The sequence below is a fragment of the Heterodontus francisci genome, chromosome 4 (assembly GCF_036365525.1).
Source record: "Heterodontus francisci isolate sHetFra1 chromosome 4, sHetFra1.hap1, whole genome shotgun sequence".
Taxonomy (NCBI): domain Eukaryota; kingdom Metazoa; phylum Chordata; class Chondrichthyes; order Heterodontiformes; family Heterodontidae; genus Heterodontus; species Heterodontus francisci.
Window position 1 is genome coordinate 109,059,664 of NC_090374.1, and position 20,956 is coordinate 109,080,619.

Sequence of the window (20,956 nt, forward strand, 5' to 3'; positions counted from 1 at the left end):
AAGGCTGGAGGGTAAAATTAGGGAGACAGCAGGGAGGAATGCATTAGTACAAAAATTACAAGAACTGAAGCTGACTTTTGCAGAATACATTATTTTTAATAATTGGTTCCTGGACACTAATGCAATCTCTTTCAGAAATATGATCACCCAATTATAGTTCCTCTGGCAACTCCAGCATGAGGCAATTCCAACCATGCAGTTCAAGGAATCAGGAGCCACAAAGCACATAACCTTCAACATCCTTTGAGTGTTCTGGAAGTGGTAACTCCTCCTTTTCGGGGATGTTGCAGAAAAAGCTAATAGTCTTGATCAATGAGTAGTCAGGCCTTGTAAACTTCTCAGTTCTGAGAAATTAGCATTGATGATGCATGAGATGTTATGAGATTAGATATTTTGCTGCATGGAGTGGGAGAAAATTTCATTGGGGAGGACCATCTCTCCCAATCGGCTATTTTCTTTCTGAATAATAGTTTCTCACCAGTCCTGATGGGACAAGAACATCACTTAAAAACAGTTGGGACAAACCTACTAACACTTTAAGTTTTTTTTTTTGATTTGTTCTGGAGATGTTGGTGACAAAGTGGTATTTATTGCCCATCCTTTCTTGAGACCTTTAATAGTTAACCATGCAACATGGCAATATAATCATGTGTAGGCCAGACTGGGTAGGGTGGCAGGTAAAGTGAGGCCATTGCATATGTGAGAGAAGAGCACTATTATTATGTGGATTACTTTAGAGAACTTTAACCTAAGATAATTATTTATTCCTTGTGGCAACATGCATTTATTAAACTTTTTTTTTGCTGCATCACTGTAAGAATGCAGCTTTTAGGTATATTCACACCCAAGCTGGCTTCTATAAAGTGTTTCTCATTGACGTGGGCTACCCGCCTGGAGGAGTTGTCTTTTATTTATGATTATTTATCCATCTTAATATCTTCAGTAAATGGATAATTTTTAAACCTCTTGAGATATATCCACAAGAGACCACCCACCACACCCTCCACAGTACAGATATTAAAATAACAATTTATCTATTATGACCAGCCATCCATCATTCTTTTCACCAAAAGATTCTTGTACAAGCTCCTACCCCATATTGCCTAACAGTGCTTCTGTCATGCTGTCATCTACTGTGTGAAATGGCCCGAGGGATGTAGCTTGAGCTATCTATCTATTTTAGAGAGAGAAAGATCAATCATATTGTAAGTAAATTTTATGCTTGTTCTTGATCAACTTGTACACCAGGAGTGAGCTGTGAACTTGCTTATGAAATCCTTATCCTAGCAAAATTTAGCTGTGGACACATAATGCCAATAGAAAGTGCTGCAGTTCCAGTGATTTCTCCCCCTGTTGACAACTTTCATTTATATAGTACCTTTATTTGAAGATACTTTATAGAGGAACAGACACCAATAGAGGCTAGAAGAGGTGACTGAAAACTAATTTGGAACGGTAAGTTTTCAGTCGATTTTTAAAAGATTAGAGAAGTAGAGAGATGGAAGAGTATAGGGAGGGAATTTGAGATTAAAGCTGAGGTGACTGAAAACTCTGCACCCAATGGTGGGGCTAAGGATGGGAGGCGTGGGGAAATATTCAGGAAGCTGGAGATGGAGGACTGAAGAGTAAATGTGGATAGATGGTTGGAATAGCTCACAGGTGTAGGAAAGTGCAAAGCTCTGAAGAAATTTTAAGATAACAACAAAGATTTTCAATTAAAGGCTTGGGGGTGAGGAGCTTGTAGCTCAATGGAAATGGAGTGTTATGATGAGTGGTACAGGAAATGGGTAGCTGCATTTAGACAAGTTGAAATTTATGGAAGTTGTTGCTAGTGACAGCAAGGAGCGCATTGGAATAATTGTGTCTGGAAGTGAAAAAGGGATGGGATGTGTTTCAGAGAAGGAGGCAAGTGGACTTGGTACTGCAGAGAATGTGGGATATGGAGCTCCACTTGGGGTCAAACATGAAGTATTCTTTCAGCCTGTGAATGGATGGGAAGAGGGATGGTATCAGTGGTAGGGGAGAGGATCTCGCACAAGTGCTGAAAATGACAGCTTCAGTGTTCTTGATGTTCAGTTGAAGGAAGTTGCAAGTCATCAAAGGCACAACAATTTTAGTTATTCTTCACATCCTTTAGAATTGACAGTTTTGTAAATCAAGCCCCTAGACACCTAATCTGTTTCTGATGCTAAAAATGTTTCAGTCCAGCTACAAGATTTTTTTTTTTTGCTTGGGTTTCAGATGTTCTTGGATATACCACAGATTTGATGAATGTCTATTTTCTACAGTTCTATTGTCTACTGTACTTGTTAGTTTGTTACAACTCCCCTATCATCATGTTTGCCTTTAGGAAAACTGAAGGAATGGTCTCTCGTACTTCATGGTACATCTATCCATCCATACTCCTCTTCATATACAACAAGATTTGATCAGCCTAAAGCACGATCCAGCCCAAGGGAAGATGTCCCTGACGACTACCCAGATGAGTATACTGGTAAGTTGAAATATACTGTAGGGAACACATATATTAGTCACTTTTCTTGGTAGACAGTGATAGGGCTATGCCTTAACTTGCACTTGCTTTCCTTCTCTCTTTGCCCTCCTCCCACAACACAACAAACATGCACTGATTTGATAGCATGGAGCATGGTATGGCATTCTACCTCAAATTGCACAAGAGGATGAATATGTCAGCTTTGGTTAAATTAACGAGAACAGGGAACATTTTTAATGTACTGCAAGTTCATCTGCAGCGCCATTTGAGCAGCTGTCATTTGCAGGGCACCCTTGGAGCTGTCATTCTGAAGAAGAGAGTTGAGTTGAGCATTACCCAAGATTAGGTATAGTCCTATTAAAAAGGAACTTATCTATATATGAAGCACAGGACTTTCTAAAAGAGGTAAAAAGAATTTATACTTGGATCTATAGTTTATACTTGGGTATGACTTTTTAAACTGAAGAACATAAGTCCTTTACAAAGGACTATGATGTAACGGTGTCCTATTGAAGGCCGATAAATAATGCTTTTGGAGTTGGCTAAACTCACTAGTCTATTATGTTGGTGGTCCTGTGCAATGTTTTTGTTGAGCTTCACTGCACTGTTGACAAAAGGATTGCCTATATGTAGCCAGACCCTATAATTAAAAAGCGATAGTTGTCTCATCCTGTACAGTGAGTAGTTCAAAATCTCAGTGAAAGCTCCTCGTAATGATGAAGTCTTTTAACTATTTGATGAACCGTAAGGGAATCTTGGGAGTTCCTAAGGTCATCAGATTCTGTATTTTTTTTTAAACATACCAGCATGTCATATCTGTTGCTGTATATTAATCAGTTATTTCTACAGTGATAACTTGGTTTTCCTTTGTGGGAATATGGCATTGTAGTGATAATGGAGATCTGACTCAGAAAAGGGTGGGACCGGATGCGAAATATTCCTGGATAGAGGATGTTCAGGAAAGATAGGGAAGGAAAAAAACAGAAGAGGGTGGGTGGCAGCATTGATTAAGGAGATATAACTGTGTTGGAGAGGGAGGATGTCCTTGAGGAGTCAGGGACTGAGTCTATTTTGTCAGAGTTGAGGAGCGACATAGGTGCCATTACACTACTGAGTATATTCTATAGGCCACCAACTAGTGGGAAAGATATAGAATAGCAAATATGAAGGGACAATACAATACAAAGAGGTGCAAAAACTATGCACCAGTCATAATGGGGGACTTTGAACATTGCAATATAGACTGTGATAGTAATTGTGTAAACGACAGAGAGGGGGAAGAGTTTCTGAAGTCTGTTCAGGAGAATTTTCTTGATCAGTATGTTTCTGGCCCAAGGAGGAATGATGCATTGCTGGATCTAGTTCTGGGGACTGAGGTGGGTCAAGCAGACAAAACAATGGTGAGCATCAACTAGGCTTAGTATGCAGAATGTCAAGGAGACAAGGTAAAGGGCACTCGACCTGAATGCAGGCAGCATTCGCAACAAGATAGATGATTTAAAGGCCCAAATAGAGGTAAATAAGTATGATCCAATTGCCATAACAGAAATGTGGCTGCAGGGTGACCAAAACTAGGAACTGAATATTCAAGGATATTTGACATTTAGGAAAGACAGGCAAAAAGGAAAAAGAGGTGGTGTTGCCTTGATAAGGGATGGGATCAATACATAAGTAAGAGAGGATCTCAGATCAGAAGAACAAAATGTGGAATCTGTTTAGGTGGAGCTAAGAAACAGCAAGGGGCAGCAAACATTGGTAGGAGTTGTTTACAGGCCACCAAACAGTAGTGGTTGTGTGGGGCATGGCAATAATCAGAGATTAGAGAAGCATGTGGCATAGGTAATACAGTAATCATGGGTGATTTCAATCTGCATATAGACTGGGTGAACCTAATGAGCACTAAATGCTGTGGAGGACGAGTTTCTGGAGTGTGTTAGGGATGGTTTTCTAGAGCAGTATGAACAAAGAACAAAGAAAATTACAGCACAGGAACAGGCCCTTCGGCCCTCCAAGCCTACGCCGATCCAAATCCTCTATCTAAACCTGTCGCCTATTTTCTAAGGGTCTGTATCTCTTTACTTCCTGCCCATTCATGTATCTGTCTAGATACATCTTAAAAGACGCTATCGTGCCCGCGTCTACCACCTCCGCTGGCAAAGCGTTCCATGCACCCACCACCCTCTGCGTAAAGAAATTTCCACGCATATCCCCCCTAAACTTTTCCCCTTTCACTTTGAACTCGTGTCCCCTTGTAATTGAATCCCCCACTCTGGGGGAAAAAGCTTCTTGCTATCCACTCTGTCTATACCTCTCATGATATTGTACACCTCAATCAGGTCCCCCCTCAACCTCTGTCTTTCTAATGAAAATAATCCTAATCTACTCAACCTCTCTTCATAGCTAGTGCCCTCCATACCAGGCAACATCCTGGTGAATCTCCTCTGCACCCTCTCCAAAGCATCCACATCCTTTTGGTAATGTGGCGACCAGAACTGCACGCAGTATTCCAAATGTGGCCGAACCAAAGTCTTATACAACTGTAACATGACCTGCCAACTCTTGTACTCAATATCCCGTCCGATGAAGGAAAGCATGCCGTATGCCTTCTTGACCACTCTATTGACCTGCGTTGCCACCTTCAGGGAACAATGGACCTGAACACCCAAATCTCTCTGTACTTCAATTTTCCCCAGGACTTTTCCATTTACTGTATAGTTCACTCTTGAATTGGATCTTCCAAAATGCATCACCTCGCATTTGCCCTGATTGAACTCCATCTGCCATTTCTCTGCCCAACTCTCCAGTCTATCTATATTCTGCTGTATTCTCTGACAGTCCCCTTCAGTATCTGCTACTCCACCAATCTTAGTGTCGTCTGCAAATTTGCTAATCAGACCACCTATACTTTCCACCAAATCATTTATGTATATCACAAACAACAGTGGTCCCAGCACGGGTCCCTGTGGAACACCACTGGTCACACGTCTCCATTTTGAGAAACTCCCTTCCACGGCTACTCTCTGTCTCCTGTTGCCCAGCCAGTTCTTTATCCATCTAGCTAGTACACCTTGGACCCCATGCGCCTTCACTTTCTCCATCAGCCTACCATGGGGAACCTTATCAAAACGCCTTACTGAAGTCCATGTATATGACATCTACAGCCCTTCCCTCATCAATCAACTTTGTCACTTCCTCAAAGAATTCTATTAAGTTGGTAAGACATGACCTTCCCTGCACAAAACCATGTTGCCTATCACTGATAAGCCCATTTTCTTCCAGATGGGAATAGATCCTATCCCTCAGTATCTTCTCCAGCAGCTTCCCTACCACTGACGTCAGGCTCACCGGTCTATAATTACCTGGATTATCCCTGCTACCCTTCTTAAACAAGGGGACAACATTAGCAATTCTCCAGTCCTCCGGGACCTCACCCGTGTTTAAGGATGTTGCAAAGATATCTGTTAAGGCCCCAACTATTTCCTCTCTCGCTTCCCTCAGTAACCTGGGATAGATTCCATCCGGACCTGGGGACTTGTCCACCTTAGTGCCTTTGAGAATACCCAACACTTCCTCCCTCCTTATGCCGACTTGACCTAGAGTAATCAAACATCTGTCCCTAACCTCAACATCCGTCATGTCCCTCTCCTCGGTGAATACCGATGCAAAGTACTCGTTTAGAATCTCACCCATTTTCTCTGACTCCACGCATAACTTTCCTCCTTTGTCCTTGAGTGGGCCAATCCTTTCTCTAGTTACCCTCTTGCTCCTTATATATGAATAAAAGGCTTTGGGATTTTCCTTAACCCTGTTTGCTAAAGATATTTCATGACCCCTTTTAGCCCTCTTAATTCCTCGTTTCAGATTGTGCCTACAATCCCGATATTCTTTCAAAGCTTCGTCTTTCTTCAGCCGCCTAGACCTTATGTATGCTTCCTTTTTCCTCTTAGCTAGTCTCACAATTTCACCTGTCATCCATGGTTCCCTAATCTTGCCATTTCTACCCCTCATTTTCACAGGAACATGTCTCTCCTGCACGCTAATCAACCTCTCTTTAAAAGCCTCCCACATATCAAATGTGGATTTCCCTTCAAACAGCTGCTCCCAATCTACATTCCCCAGCTCCTGCCGAATTTTGGTATAGTTGGCCTTCCCCCAATTTAGCACTCTTCCTTTAGGACCACTCTCGTCTTTGTCCATGAGTATTCTAAAACTTACGGAATTGTGATCACTATTCCCAAAGTAGTCCCCTACTGAAACGTCAACCACCTGGCCCGGCTCATTTCCCAACACCAGGTCCAGTATGGCCCCTTCCCGAGTTGGACTATTTACATACTGCTCTAGAAAACCCTCCTGGATGCTCCTTACAAATTCTGCTCTATCTAGACCTCTAACATTAAGTGAATCCCAGTCAATGTTGGGAAAATTAAAATCTCCCATCACCACCACCCTGTTGCTCCTACAGCTTTCCATAATCTGTTTACATATTTGTACCTCTATCTCACGCTCGCTGTTGGGAGGCCTGTAGTACAGCCCCAACATTGTTACCGCACCCTTCCTATTTCTGAGTTCTGCCCATATTGCCTCACAGCTCGTGTCCTCCAGAGTGCCTTCCTTCAGCACAGCTGTGATATCCTCTTTGACCAGTAATGCAACTCCTCCACCCCTTTTACCTCCCTCTCTATCCTGCCTGAAGCATCGGTATCCTGGGATATTTAGTTGCCAATCATGCCCTTCCCTTAACCAAGTCTCAGTAATAGCAATAACATCATACTCCCAGGTACTAATCCAAGCCCTAGGTTCATCTGCCTTACCTACTACACTTCTTGCATTAAAACAAATACACCTCAGACCACCAGTCCCTTTGCTTTCATCATCTGCTCCCAGCCTACTCTTTCCCTTAGTCACGCTGACTTCATTATCTAGTTCATTACAGGCTTTAGTTACTACATCCTTACTCTCTACTGACCTCATTTGGTTCCCATTCCCCTGCCACATTAGTTTAAACCCTCCCCAACAGCGTTAGCAAAAGCACCCCCAAGGACATTGGTTCCAGTCCGGCCCAGGTGTAGACCGTCCAATTTGTAATAGTCCCACCTCCCCCAGAACCGGTCCCAATGTCCCAAAAATCTGAACCCCTCCCTCCTGCACCATCTCTCAAGCCACGCATTCATCCTGACTATTCTTTCATTTCTACTCTGACTATCACGTGGCACTGGTAGCAATCCTGAGATTACTACCTCTGAGGTCCTACTTTTTAACTTGGCTCCTAACTCCCTAAATTCTGCTTGTAGGACCTCATCCCGTTTTTTACCTATATCATTGGTGCCAATGTGCACAACGACAACTGGCTGTTCACCCTCCCCCTTCAGAATGTTGTGCAGCCGATCTGAGACATCCCTGACCCGTGCACCAGGGAGGCAACATACCATTCGGGAGTCTCGTTTTCGACCACAGAACCGCCTATCTACTCCCCTTACAATCGAATCCCCTATGACTATAGCCCTTCCACTCTTTTTCCCGCCCTTCTGAACAGCAGAGCCAGCCACGGTGCCATGAACCTGGCTACTGCTGCCTTCCCCTGGTGAGCCATCTCCCTCAACAGTATCCAAAACGGTATACCTGTTGTGGAGGGAGATGACCGCAGGGGACACCTGCGCTGCCTTCCTGCTCTTTCTCTGCCTTTTGGTCACCCATTCCCTTTCTCCCTCAGCAATCCTAATCTGCGGTGTGACCAATTTGCTAAACGTGCTATCCACGACCTCCTCAGCATCGCAGATGCTCCAAAGTGAGTCCATCCGCAGCTCCAGAGCCGTCATGCGGTCTAACAAGAGCTGCAGCTGGACACACTTCCTGCACGTGAAGGAGTCAGGGACATCAGCCATGTCCCTGAGCTCCCACATTGAGCAAGAGGAGCATGTCACGGGTCTGAGATCTCCTGCCATTTTTAATCTTAAGCTTAAACTTAGTTAAATGAAAAAGGAACGAAAAGTTTTTTACCAATCACACGATTTAAAAAAAAAAAAGAGAAATAGAAAAAGCCTTACCTTACCTACACACCACCGAGTCCTTTTTTTTGGTTAGAGGAGGAGGGCGGGTGGGAGACACTACAGGTGTAGTGTCTCGGATTCAGAAACGGCCCAAATATATAGGGTTTTACTTACCCAGCAGCCCCCTGGTCTCCGCCGAAAACAAAAAGAAATTAAGTTTACTTTAAACTGACCTTCCCAGCTGCTCACTCGCTCGCACTCTCTGCTCCCGAAAAAGCTGCTGCAATGAAAAGGAACTGACTAGAAAACAGGCTATTTTAGATCTAGTATTATGTGATGAGAAAAGTCTAATTATTAATCTGGTTGTAAAAGAACCTTTAGGGATGAGTGATCATAATATGATAGAATTTTACATTGTTTGAAAGTGAGGTAGTTCAATCTGAAGCCAGGGTATTAAATTTGAACAAAGGAAATGATGAAGGTATGACTGGCAAACTAGCTGAGGTGGATTGGGAAAATACATTGAAAGGTATGACAGTACATAGGCAATGGATTAGTCTTTAAGAAATATTACATAGTTTGCAGCAACTATACATTCCTTCAAGGCACAAAAACCCCAAAAGTAAAGGCAGTTAACCGTGGATAACAAAGGAAGTTAAGGATTGTGTACGATTAAAAGAAAGGGCCTATAAAGTTTCCAGAAATAGTAGTAAACCTGAGGATTGAGAGGATTTTAGAATACAGCAAAGGAGAACCAAGAAACTGATGAAGAAAAGGAGAATAGAATATGAATGTAAGCTAGCAAAGAATATCAAAATGGATTGTAAAAGTTTATACAAGTATGTAAAAAGGAAACGTTTGGCTTAGACAAATGTAGGTCCATTACAGACAGAGTCAGGAGAATTTATAATGGGGAATAGAAAAATGGCAGAGAAGCTAAATGATTACTGTGTGTCTGTCTTCACTCAGGAAGATACAAGAAATCTCTCAGAATTAGAGATCCAAGAGATTGGGGGGAATGAGGAATTGAAGGAAATTAGTGTGAATAAGAAGGTTGTATTGGAGAAATTAATGGGGCTGAAGGTTGATAAGTCCCCAGGACCTGATATTCTACATCCAAGAGTGTTGAAAGAGTTAGCTATGGAGATAGTGGATGCATTGGTGATCATCCAAAATTCTATCGATTCTGGAGCGGGTCCTGCAGATTGGAAGGTCACAAATGTCACCCCGCTATTTAAGAAGGGAGGGAGAGAGAAAATGGGGAATTACAGACCTGTTAGTCTTACATCAGTCGTTGGGAAAATGCTAAAATTTATTCTAAAGGATATGATAAATGGACATTTGGATAATAATGATCTGATTGGGCATAGTCAACATGGATTTATGAATGGGAAAACCTGTTGGAGTTTTTTGAGGATGTTGCAAACAGAATTGATGAAGGGGAATCGGTGGATGTGGTATACTTGGATTTTCTGAAGGCTTTAGATAAAGTCCCCCACAGGCGATTGGTTAGCAAATTTAAAGTACATGAGATATGAGGTAATATACTGGCATGGATTAAGGATTGGTTAACAGGCAGAAAGCAGAGAGTAGGAATAAACGGGTCATTCTCGCGTTGGCAGGCTCTGACTAATGGGGTACCACAGGGATCAGTGCTTGGGCCCCAGCTGTTCACAATATATATCAATGATTTGTATGTGGGGACCAAATATAATATTTTCAAGTTCGCAGATGACACAAAACTAGGTGGGAATGTGTGTTGTGAGGAAGATGCAAAGCGGCTTAAAGGGGAATTGGACAGAATTAGTGGGCAAGAACGTGGCAGATGGAATATAATGTGGAAAAACGTGAGGTTATCCATTTTTGTAGGAGGAAGAGATGTGCAGATTATTTATTAAATGGTAAGAGATTAGAAAGTGTAGATGTACAAAGAGACCTGGGTGTCTTTGCCAATAAGTCACTGAAAGCTAACATGCAGGTGTTGCAAACAATTAAGAAGGTTAATAGTATGTTACCCTTTATCACGAGGATTTAAGTCCAGGAGTAGTGAAGTCTTGCTTCAATCGTATAGAACCTCGGTTAGACTGCAATTAGAGTACTGTGTGCAGTCTTGGTCCCCTTACCTTCGGAAGGATATTATTACCATAGAGGGAGTACAACAAAGATTCACCAGACTTGTTCCCAAGATGGTGGGATTGTCCTATGAAGAGAGATTGGTGAAACTGGGCCTGTATTCTCTAGTTTTGAAGAATGAAAGGTGATCTCATTGAAACCTACAAAATACTTGAAGGGATAGACAGGGTAGATGCAGCTAAGATGTTTCCCCTGGTTGGGGAGTCTAGAACCAGGGACACAATTTCAAAATAAGGGGAAGCCATTTAGGACAGAGATGAGGAGAAATTTCTTTACTAGGGGGTTGTGAATCTTTGGAATTCTCTACCCCAGAGGGCTGTGGAAGCTCAGTCATTGTGTATGTTTAAAGCAGAGATTGACAGATTTCTAAATACAAATGACATAAAGGGATAGGGGGATAGTGTGGGAAAAAGGCATTGAAGTGGAAGATCCGCCATGATCATATTGAATGATGGGGCAGGCTTGATGGACTGAATGACCTACTCCTGTTCCTATGTTCCTAATTCTAGGCACCGCACTTTAGGAAGGATATGAAGGCTTTCGAAAGGGTGCAGAAAATATTTGCTGGAATGGTTCCCAGGATTTTAGTTACGTGGATAGATTGGAGAAGTTGGGGTTGTTTGCCTTAGAGAAGAGAAGGTTGAGAGGAGATTTGACAGAGGTGTTCAAAATCATGAGGGTTCTTGACAGAGTAGAGAGAGGGAAACTGTTCCCATTGGTGGAAGGGTTGAGAACCAGAGGACACCAATTTACCTTCCGGGAGAGCAGTGGAGAGGATCCAGGCACACCTATGTTTGTAAACAAAGTGAACAGTGACATCACAGGAAAGCTGCAAGGTGATTGGTTGGTGAATAATTGCTGTTGGGGAGTATCAGTAAATAGCTGGGTTATGGTAAGGAACAAGTGAGTATCTGGTGAGTTTTTTTTTTAGTAAGGTTTATTTTAACAAGTGAACTATATTTTTATTTTAGTAGGATTTATCAGTGCTAGTAAGGTTTTATTAATCAAAGGTGCTGTAGTATTGGTAAGGTTTTTTTTTTTAGCAGTAGCAAAGGGTCAACTAATAAATAAAGGAATGGCAGGGGTGCTTCAACCTCAAGAGTGCATCTCCTGTGCTATGTGGGAGCTCCAGGATGTTTCATGTATCCTGGAGAAACATTTGTGCAGGAAGTGTTGTCAATTGCAGCACCTCGAGCTCCGGGTTTTGGAGCTTGAGTGGCAGCTGATGACACTGCGGTTGCATTCATGAGGATGAGAGCTACGTGGATAGCATGTTTATAAATGTGGTCACACCACAGCTTAAGAGTATGCAGGGAGACAGGTAATTGGTGACCACCAAATAGTCAATAAGGATCAGGCAGGTAGTGCAGGAGACCCCTGAGTGCGTCTCTCTCTTCAACAGGTATTCAGTTCTGAATACTGAGGAAAGTGATGCTTCACCTGGGAAGTGCAACCAGAGCCAAGTCCATGGCACCATGGATGGCTCAGCTGCACAATGGGGTACACGGAAGACTGGAAGAGCCATAATGATGGATGCTTCAATAGTCAGGGGAACAACCAGGCGTTTCTGTGGCTGCAGACATGAATCCAGGATGGTGTGTTGCCTCCCTGGTGCCAGGGTCAAGGATGTCACTGAGCAGCTGCAGAGCATCCTGAAGGGGGAGGGTGAATAGCCAGCAGTCATGGTCCACATCAGAACCAACAACATAGGTAGAAAATGTGATGTAGTCCTGCCCATCAGAATTTAGGGAGCTAGGTAAGAAATTAGCACGCATGACCTCAAATGTAGTCATCTCCGGATTACTCTTCATGTCATGTGCAAGTGAGTATAGAAATAGAGGAATAAGACAGATGAATGCATGGCAGGAAAGATGGTGCAGGCTTTAGATTCCTGGGACATTGGGACCGACCGGCTCTATGGGAGATGGGACCTGTACAGGCTGGACGGGTTGCACCTGAACAGAGCCAGGACTGAGTTCCTTGTGGGACGTTTTGTCCGTGCTGTTGGGGAAGGTTTAAACTAGCTTGGCGGGGGGATGGGGACCTGAGGGTAGACTTAGTTGGGACAAAACTAGAAATGAAAATGGAAGGCAGAAAATTAATGTAGGAGTCTGGAAGACAGAGGAAACAAAGGTTAGAAAAAAAAGTTTGGCAATGCTCAAGGGTATCCATTACAATGCAAGGAGTATAGCAAATAAAGCAGATGAGCTGAGGGCACAGATAGACACATGGCAGTATGATATCATAGCTATTACAGAACCATGTCTTAAGGAGAGATAGGAACGGCAGCTCAATCTTCCTGGTTACAGGGTTTTCAGATGCGATGGGGAGGGGGATAAGAAAGGAGGGGGAGTGGCAATTTTGGTCAAGGAAACTATTACAGCTGTGAGGAGGGATGATCTGTTGGAAGGTTCATCAAATGAGGCCATATGGATTGAGCTGAGGAACAAAAAAGGGGCAATCCCAGTCCTGGGAGACCCCCAAGCAGTCAGAGGGAGATAAAAGAGCAGATATGTAGGCAAATCTCTGAGAACTGCAAGAACAATAGGGCATTAATAGTATGGGGATTTTAACTACCCCAATATTAACTGGGATAGTTTTAGTGTAAGAGGAATTGAAGGAGAACTTTTTTGGCCAGTGTGTAGCAAGTCCAACAAGGGAGGGTGCAGTTTTAGATTTAGTTTTAGGAAATGAAAATGGGCAGGTGGAAGGAGTGGCAGTGGGAGAGCATTTTGGTGGTAGTGATCATAGTTCAGTCAGTTTTAACATAATTATGGAAAAGGACAGAGATAGAACAGGAGTTAGAATTCTCAATTGGGGCGAGGCCAATTTTACTAAACTGAGGAGTGACTTAGCGAAAGTGAACTGGAAGCAGCTACTTGAAGGTGAATCAGTGTCAGAACAATGGGAGGCATTCAAAGGAGAGATTCAAGGAGTTCAGAGTAAACATGTTCCCACAAAAAAAAAGGGTGAGACAGCCAAATCTAGAGCCCCATGGATGCCATGGCGCTTACAGAATAAAATGAGGCAGAAAAGGAAAGCTTATGTCCGACACCAAGAACTCAATACTACAGAAAGCCGAGAGGAGTATAGAAAGTGGAGGGGTGAAAACAAAAAGGAAATTAGGAAAGCAAAGAGAGGGCTTGAAAGAATATTGACAAGCAAAATCAAGGTGAACCCAAAGATGTTTTATCAATACATTAAGAGTAAGAGGATAACTAAGGAGAGACTAGGGCCCATAAAAGACCAAAAAGGATACCTATGTGTAGGGGCAGAAGATGTTGGTATGGTTTTTCATGTGTCAATACGTTGTGTCTGTCTTTACAAAAGGGGGGGGGAGGATGATGCAGATGTTGTAGTTAAGAAGGAAGAGTGTGAAGTATTGGATGTGATAAACATATGGAGAGAGGAAGTATTAATGGGGTTAACATCCTTGAAAGTTGATAAATCACCAGGGCCGGATGAAATGTACCCCAGGCTGTAAAAATAAATAAGGGAGGAAATAGCAGAAGGTTTGACCATCATTTTCCAGTCCTTCCTGGATGCAGGTGTGGTGCCGAAGGATTGGAGAACTGCTAACGTTCTACCTCTGTTTAAAAAGGGAGCAAGGGATAGACCAAATAATTACAGGTCAGTCAGTCTAACCTCAGTAATGGACAAATGATTGGAATCTATTCTGAGACAGAATAAACTGTTACTTAGGCACAGGTTAATCAAGGACAGTCAGCATGGATTTGTTAAGGGAAGATCTTGTTTGGCCAACTTGATCGAATTTTTTGAAGAAGTAACAAGGAAGATTAATGAGGGTAGTGCAGTTAATGTGGTCTGCATGGATTTTAGCTTTTGACAAGGTTCCACTGGTTAAAAAAAATAAAATCCCATGCGATTCAGGGAAATGCAGCAAGGTGGATACAAAATTGACTCAGTGGCAGGAAACAAAGGATCATTGTTGACGGCTGTTTTTGCAACTGGAGGGCTGTTTCCACTGACGTTCCGCAGGACTCAGTACTGGGTCCCTTGCTTTTTGTGGTGTATATTAAAGATTTGGATCTAAATGTAGGGGGCATGATCAAGATGTTTGCAGACGATACAAAGATTGGCCGTGTGGTAGATAGCGAGGAGGATAGCTATAGGCTGCAGGAAGATATTGGTGGTCTGGTCAGATGGGCAGAGAAGTGGCGAATGGAATTCAACCTGGAGAAGTGTGAGGTGATGCATTTGGAGAGGTCAAAAAAGGCAAAGGAAAATACTGAAGTGTAGAGGAAGTGAGGGACCTTGGAGTGAATGTTCACAGATCCCTGAAGGTAGCAAGGCAGGTCGATAAGGTGGTTAAGAAGGCTTATGGAATCCTTTCCTTTTTTAGCCAAGGTATAGAATATAAGAGCAGGGAGGTTATGCTGGAACTGTATACCTCATTGGTTAGGCCACAGCTTGAGTACTGCGTGCAGTTCTGGTAACCTCATTACAGGATGTAATTGCATTACAGAGGGTACACAAAGGAGATTTACGGATGTTGCCAGGACTGGAAAAATGTAGCTATGGGGAAAGTTTGGATAGGCTGGGGTTGTTCTCCTTGGAACTGCAAAGGCTGAGGGGAGATCTGATTGAAATGTACAAAATTGTGAGGGACCTGGATAGAATGGAGGTGAAGGTCTATTCACCTTAGCAGAGAGGTCAGTGACCAGGGGGCATAGATTTAAAGTGATTGATGGAAAATTAGAGGGGAGATGAGGGAAAGCTTTTTAACCCAAACGGTGGTGTGGGTCTGGAACTTACTGCCTGAAAGGGTAGTTGAGGCAGAAACCCTCCACTTGTTCAAAAGGAGTCTAGATATGCACCTCCAGTGCCGTGATCTGCAGGGCTACAGACCAAATGCTGGAAGGTGGGATGAGAATAGGTGGATAGTTTTTCAGCTGGCACAGACACGATAAGTCAAGTGGCCTCTTTCTGTGGCTTAAACTTTCTATGATTTAAGGTGAACGCAAAAGGACCAATACCGATAGGAGGAAAACATGTTTTTGCACAGAGTGGTTAGGATCTGGGATGCACTGCCTGACAATATGGTGGAGGCAGATACAATTGTGGCTTTCAAAACGGAATTGGATAACCATCTGAGGGGGATTAGGTTGCAGGGCTGCAGAGAGGTCGGGGAGGTGGGACTAGCTGAGCTGCTCTTGTAGAGAGCCGGCACAGACTTGATGGGCCAAATGGCCGCCCCCTGTGCTCTCAGCTTTCTATGATTCTTGTTCACAGTTTTTTCAAAATTAAAGCAACTCTAGATAGATAGTAGTTTAGCAAATAGAGGCATGGGACGGCACCTCAGTGCCATCAAATGCAGAGCCTATGCCATGTGGGAACTGCAGGACACTGCTTGTGTCCTGAGCAACCACTTTGCATGGAGTGTTGTCAGCTGGAGTAGCTTGAGCTCAAGGTTTCTGGAAGGTGTCTACAGAACATTGAGGGTGGGGGGAGAGTGAACAGCCAGAGGTCGTGGTCCATATCAGTACCAATGACCTAAGTAGAAAGAGGAATGAGTACCTGCAGGCAGATTATGGGGAGCTAGGAAAGAAATTAATAAGTCGGACCTCGAGATGAATGCATAGTTGGAGAGATGGTGCAGGAGGGAGGGCTTTAATTTCCTGGGGCATTGGAACCAGTTCTTTTGGGAGGTGGGACATGTACAAGCTGGACTGGTTACATCTCAACAGGGCTGAGACCAATATTGTTGCAGGGAGGATTTAGACTAGCTTGGCAGGAGGATGGGACCTGTGTAGATTCAGAAGGGAAAGGAGCAAAGCTGGAAATGGATGGCAGAAAATTAGCGAGCGAGTGTAGAAGGCAGAGGAAGCAAAGGCTAGAAAATAGACAACAAAGGAGTTTGGCAGTACTAAATGGTATATACTTCAAAACAAGGAGTTTGGTAAATAAGGCAGTTCAGCTGAGGACATGCATAAACATTTGGAAGTATGATCTAGCTATTACTAAAACATGGCTTCAAGAAGGACCGGAATGGCAGCTCAACATTACTGGTTACAGATGGGATAGAGAGAGGGATAAAAAGAAGGTAGGTTGAAAGAAATAATTACAGCTGTGAGGAGAGATTATATGCGAGAAGGATCATCAAATGTGGCTAGATGAATTGAACTGATGAACAAAAAAGTGAAAATCACACTGCTGGGAGTACCCGACTCCCAGTCAGAGGGAGATAGAAAAGCAAATATGCAGGTAAATCCCTGAAGTGCCAAAACAATAGTGCAGTATAGTAAGGGACTTCAATATTAACTGGGATAGAATCAGAGTAAAAGGTTTAGAGGGCGCACAATTCTTAAAATGCATTTAGGAGAACATTTTTAGCCAGTACATAGCAAGTTCAACAAGAGATGGGGCAGTTCTGGATTTTAGTTTTAGGGAATGAAGCTGGGCAGTTAGAAGAGGTATCTGTGGGAGAGCATTTTGGTGGTAGTGATCATTCTTTTCTTTTGGGCCTCCTTATCTCGAGAGACAATGGCTACGCGCCTGGAGGTGGTCAGTGGTTTGTGAAGCAGCGCCTGGAGTGGCTATAAAGGCCAATTCTAGAGTGACAGACTCTTCCACAGGTGCTGCAGAGAAATTTGTTTGTCGGGGCTGTTGCACAGTTGGCTCTCCCCTTGCGCCTCTCTTTTTTCCTGCCAACTACTAAGTCTCTTCGACTCGCCACATTTTAGCCCTGTCTTTATGGCTGCCCGCCAGCTCTGGTGGACGCTGGCAACTGACTCCCACGACTTGTGATCAATGTCACAGGATTTCATGTCGCGTTTGCAGACGTCTTTATAGCGGAGACATGGACGGCCGGTGGGTCTGATACCAGTGGCGAGCTCGCTGTACAACGTGTCTTTGGGGATCCTGCCATCTTCCATGAGGCTCACATGGCCAAGCCATCTCAAGTGCCGCTGACTCAGTAGTGTGTACAAGCTGGGGATGTTGGCCGCTTCGAGGACTTTTGTGTTGGAGATACGGTCCTGCCACCTGATGCCAAGTATTCTCCGGAGGCAGCGAAGATGGAATGAATTGAGACGTCACTCTTGGCTGGCATACGTTGTCCAGGCCTCGCTGCCATAGAGCAAGGTACTGAGGACACAGGCCTGATACACTCAGACTTTTGTGTTCCGTGTCAGTGCGCCATTTTCCCACACTCTCTTGGCCAGTCTGGACATAGCAGTGGAAGCCTTACCCATGTGCTTGTTGATTTCTGCATCTAGAGACAGGTTACTGGTGATAGTTGAGCCTAGGTAGGTGAACTCTTGAACCACTTCCAGAGCGTGGTCGCCAATATTGATGGATGGAGCATTTCTGACGTCCTGCCCCATGATGTTGGTTTTCTTGAGGCTGATGGTTAGGCCAAATTCATTGCAGGCAGCCACAAACCTGTCGATGAGACTCTGCAGGTACTCTTCAGTGTGAGATGTTAAAGCAGCATCGTCAGCAAAGAGGAGTTCCCTGATTAGGACTTTCCGTACTTTGGACTTCGCTCTTAGACGGGAGGAAAATTCCTTCTTCTGAAGACTTGAACTCATGTGAGAGCAGCAGGGAGAAGAAGATCCCAAGCAGTGTAGGTGCGAGAACACAGCCCTGTTTCACGCCACTCAGGATAGGAAAGGACTCTGATGAGGAGCCACCATGTTGAATTGTGCCTTTCATATTGTCATGGAATGAGGTGATGATACTTAGTAGCTTTGGTGGGCATCCAATCTTTTCTAGTAGTCTGAAAAGACCACGTCTACTGACGAGGTCAAAGGCTTTGGTGAGATCAATGAAAGCAATGTAGAGGGGCATCTGTTGTTCACGGCATTTCTCCTGTATCTGACGAAGGGAGAACAGCATGTCAACGGTCGATCTCTCTGCACGAAAGCCACACTGTGCCTCAGGGTAGACGCGCTCGGCCAGCTTCTGGAGCCTGTTCAGAGCGACTCGAGCAAAGACTTTCCCCACTATGCTGAGCAGGGAGATTCCATGGTAGTTGTTGCAGTCACCGCGGTCACCTTTGTTTTTATAGAGGGTGATGATATTGGCATCGCGCATGTCCTGGGGTACTGCTCCCTCGTCCCAGCACAGGCATAGCAGTTCATGTAGTGCTGAGAGTATAGCAGGCTTGGCACTCTTGATTATTTCAGGGGTAATGCTGTCCTTCCCAGGGGCTTTTCTGCTGGCTAGAGAATCAATGGCATCACTGAGTTCCGATTTGGTTGGCTGTATGTCCAGCTCATCCATGACTGGTAGAGGCTGGGCTGCATTGAGGGCAGCCTCAGTGACAGCATTCTCCCTGGAGTACCGTTCTAGGTAGTGCTCAACCCAGCGGTCCATTTGTTTGTGTTGGTCAGTGATTATGTCCCCTGATTTAGATTTGAGGGGGGCGATCTTCTTGATGGTTGGTGCAAGAGCTCTCCATGCCATCATACATTCCTCTGATGTTTCCGGTGTCTGAGGCCAGCTGAATATGACTGCATAGGTGTTGCCCTCTGAACTCTGCGGTTCAAGATGGCTCCTGGGCTGTAAGCTCCCTAGGAAGCTCCCTTACTGTTCAACTCTATCCATGGCCATCTGCTCCCATTCCTAATGTTTTCTCCCCCAATCTACCCTCTTAAACTGTTTAAACTCCCCTGGCTCTTTAAATCAGTTCATTTTAGCCCTAACTAAAAGCTAACAGTTAGTTTAGTGTATTTTACCTGGGCCCACTGCCCTCCCCCAGCCACACCTGCTCTTTGTTTTCTCAATGAAATTGATCCGGACGAAACTGAAAAGCACAGCTGTCGATACTTTAATCTCCGATCCTGCTGTCTTCACCGCTCAGAGTGTCTGCAGCCACGGCGTGCGGTAAGTCCATTGAGGTGAAGAAGGAGCAGCAGGACCCTAGAGAAGTCTTGAGAAAAGGTGCCCCAATCACCCAAAAAATCCACGAACGGCCCCCCGGCCGCAACTTCAAAGCGCCTGCGGGAGATGGCTCGGAGAGCATCTGCAGCGCACTGTCGGCAATGCTGCATGCCTTTATTTAAACCACTGCAAAAAAAAAACCCTTAGCGAATGTAATTACCTCTGTAAGTCTGCCAAAAGATGCTTCACCTCCCAAAGGACGTGGATGAGCTTTCCGGACGTCGATGGTGGGCACTGAGGAAATGGCTTATTACCTGCACCAGCTTTCCCCCCTTCACCCCCCCTTTCCCCCCTTCACCCCCCCCTTTCCCCCCTTCCCTGCTCCACCCCCTCAGCTCAACCCCTCACAACCCCGTCCCAGCCCGCCCCCCCTCGCACCATCTTCCCCCCGCACCGCCTTCCCCTGCACCACCCCCACCCACTTACAGCCCCCTTCCCAGCTCCCCCTCGCACCCACCTCCCTCTACCCCTCCTCCTCGCATCCCCTCCTCCCATCGGCACCATCCTACACCTGTTTAGGGGCCCCAACAACCCCACTGCCTTGTGGGCGTCTCAGGAGAGACCAAGGCTAAGGGAGTAAACCCTAACAGAAAATCCGGAGCGGAACCCCGTAGGCGGTCATGTGTCACCTTTGGCATGTTTCCGGCAGTTCCTGCAGCCATACTGGTGCCAAACGTCGTGCCCTGCACTCCTTTGGACCCCACCAGAAAGGCCGAGAGGGGGGTTTTGACGACTGGGCAACTCTCAACCTCCATAATTTGCCTAGGCATGCGCCATAGAGAGGTCACTCCATAGTTGTCTCACAGCGACTAAAACAACACGGAAGGCAGCAGTTACGGGTTATAAGTCCAGATAAATTGGCGTAGAAACTGGGCGCCACGGGTTGCCTTTGTCGGTGGGGGAGGTCATTGCACCTCACTGGACAGCTACTGCCCGCCTCAAACCGGGCAGCCCCCGGTCAATAAGGTTCTGTCCCGCCACAGTCCACCTGCTTCAATGGGTGCTTGGAGCTCAGGGTCATTGCCCGAAAGGTGGACTGATACACCGCACCAAACAACACGAAAAAAGGAAAGAAGGTACCAGCCCTTCGCTTTGCAAGCTGGAACGTCAGAACTATGTGTCGTGGCCTGTCGGAAGACCTTACACAAATCAACGATTCTCGGAAGACTGCCATCATTAACAACGAGCTCAGTAGACTCAATGTAGACATTGCAGCACTTCAGGAGACTCGCCTCCCCGCGAGTGGCTCTCTAGCAGAGCAAGACTACACCTTCTTCTGGCAGGGCAGGGATCCTGAAGAACCAAGACAGCATGGAGTGGGCTTCGCCATCAGAAACTCCTTGCTCAGCATGATAGAGCCTCCCTCAAATGGCTCAGAATGCATACTGTCCATCCGACTGCTCAGCACCTCTGGTCCAGTACACCTACTCAGCAT

The 20,956-nt window shown here is 44.9% G+C and overlaps 1 protein-coding gene across 4 annotated transcripts in view; it reads left to right on the top strand.

The window, feature by feature from the left end:
• The window catches only part of pcsk5b (proprotein convertase subtilisin/kexin type 5b), a 503,063-nt gene that overhangs the window by 259,719 nt on the left and 222,388 nt on the right, over window positions 1-20,956 (top strand). For all 4 annotated transcript variants that reach the window (XM_068029979.1, XM_068029980.1, XM_068029981.1 and 1 more), the window contains exon 14: window positions 2,351-2,494. In XM_068029979.1, coding sequence (XP_067886080.1) covers window positions 2,351-2,494 — 144 coding nt within the window. The remainder of the gene's footprint in view (window positions 1-2,350; window positions 2,495-20,956) is intronic.